Source organism: Emiliania huxleyi (genome assembly GCF_000372725.1).
Source record: "Emiliania huxleyi CCMP1516 unplaced genomic scaffold EMIHUscaffold_101, whole genome shotgun sequence".
Taxonomy (NCBI): Eukaryota; Haptophyta; order Isochrysidales; family Noelaerhabdaceae; genus Emiliania; species Emiliania huxleyi.
In genome coordinates this window covers 79,572-80,360 of record NW_005202368.1, presented here as the reverse complement: position 1 = coordinate 80,360, position 789 = coordinate 79,572, and the positions used below count along the sequence as shown (strand labels likewise).

At 71.9% G+C, this 789-nt stretch overlaps 1 protein-coding gene across 1 annotated transcript; it reads right to left on the bottom strand.

Moving 5' to 3' along the window:
- Positions 1-498: 498 nt before the first annotated feature.
- On the bottom strand, positions 499-789 carry EMIHUDRAFT_69477 (hypothetical protein; the record flags this gene model as incomplete). Its single annotated transcript, XM_005793353.1, has 1 exon — positions 499-789. A coding segment is annotated over one exon (291 nt), but the record flags the coding sequence as incomplete, so codon positions are not given.

Here is a 789-nt window from a genome sequence, read left to right as displayed (position 1 = left end):
CGTGTGTGTGTGCGCGCGTGGGCAATGTGCGAGTGCGTGTGTGTGTGTGCGCGCGTGGGCAATGTGCGAGTGCGTGTGTGTGTGTGCGCGCGTGGGCAATGTGCGAGTGTGTGTGTGTGCGTGTGTGTGTGTGCGTGTGTGTGTGTGTGTGTCTGTCTGTCTCACCGAGGGCGGGAGCTTCTCCCCGAGCGCCGCCATGTCCTCGCCGTAGCCGTACGAGAGGAGCAGATCCGCCTCGTCAACCACCAGAGTGTGCAGCCGCTGCAGCGTCCCGCCGCCGCCGCCGCCGCCGCCGCCGCCGCCGCCGCCGCCGCCGCCGCCGCCGCCGCCGCCGCCGCCCTCCGCCGCCAAATGGGCGAGCAGCTGCGCGGGTGTCGCGACCAGCACGTCCGGCTGCCGTCCCGCCCGCATCGCCGCGCCGTCCGCCGCCGCGGCGAGCAGAGAGACGCGCATTGAGCCTGCGCCGGCGGCGCCGAGCAGCCCACGCGCCACCCCGTAGACCTGCTGGCACAGCTCGCGCGTCGGCACGAGGACGAGCGCGCCGGGCGAGAGGGTCGGTCCCGGAGCCGCGTCCTGCCGCGTCAGCACCTTTTGCAGCATCGGCACCACATACGCGTATGTCTTTCCTGAGCCGGTCGGCGCCTTTGCGAGGACATCCTTGCCGGCGAGCGCGAGCGGGATGCAGCGGGCCTGGACGGGCGTGGGTGTCTCGAGGCCAAGCTTCTGGACCGCCTTGAGCAGCCGCAGGTCGAGCCCGAGCTCCTTGAAGGAAGGGCAGCCCTGAGCCAT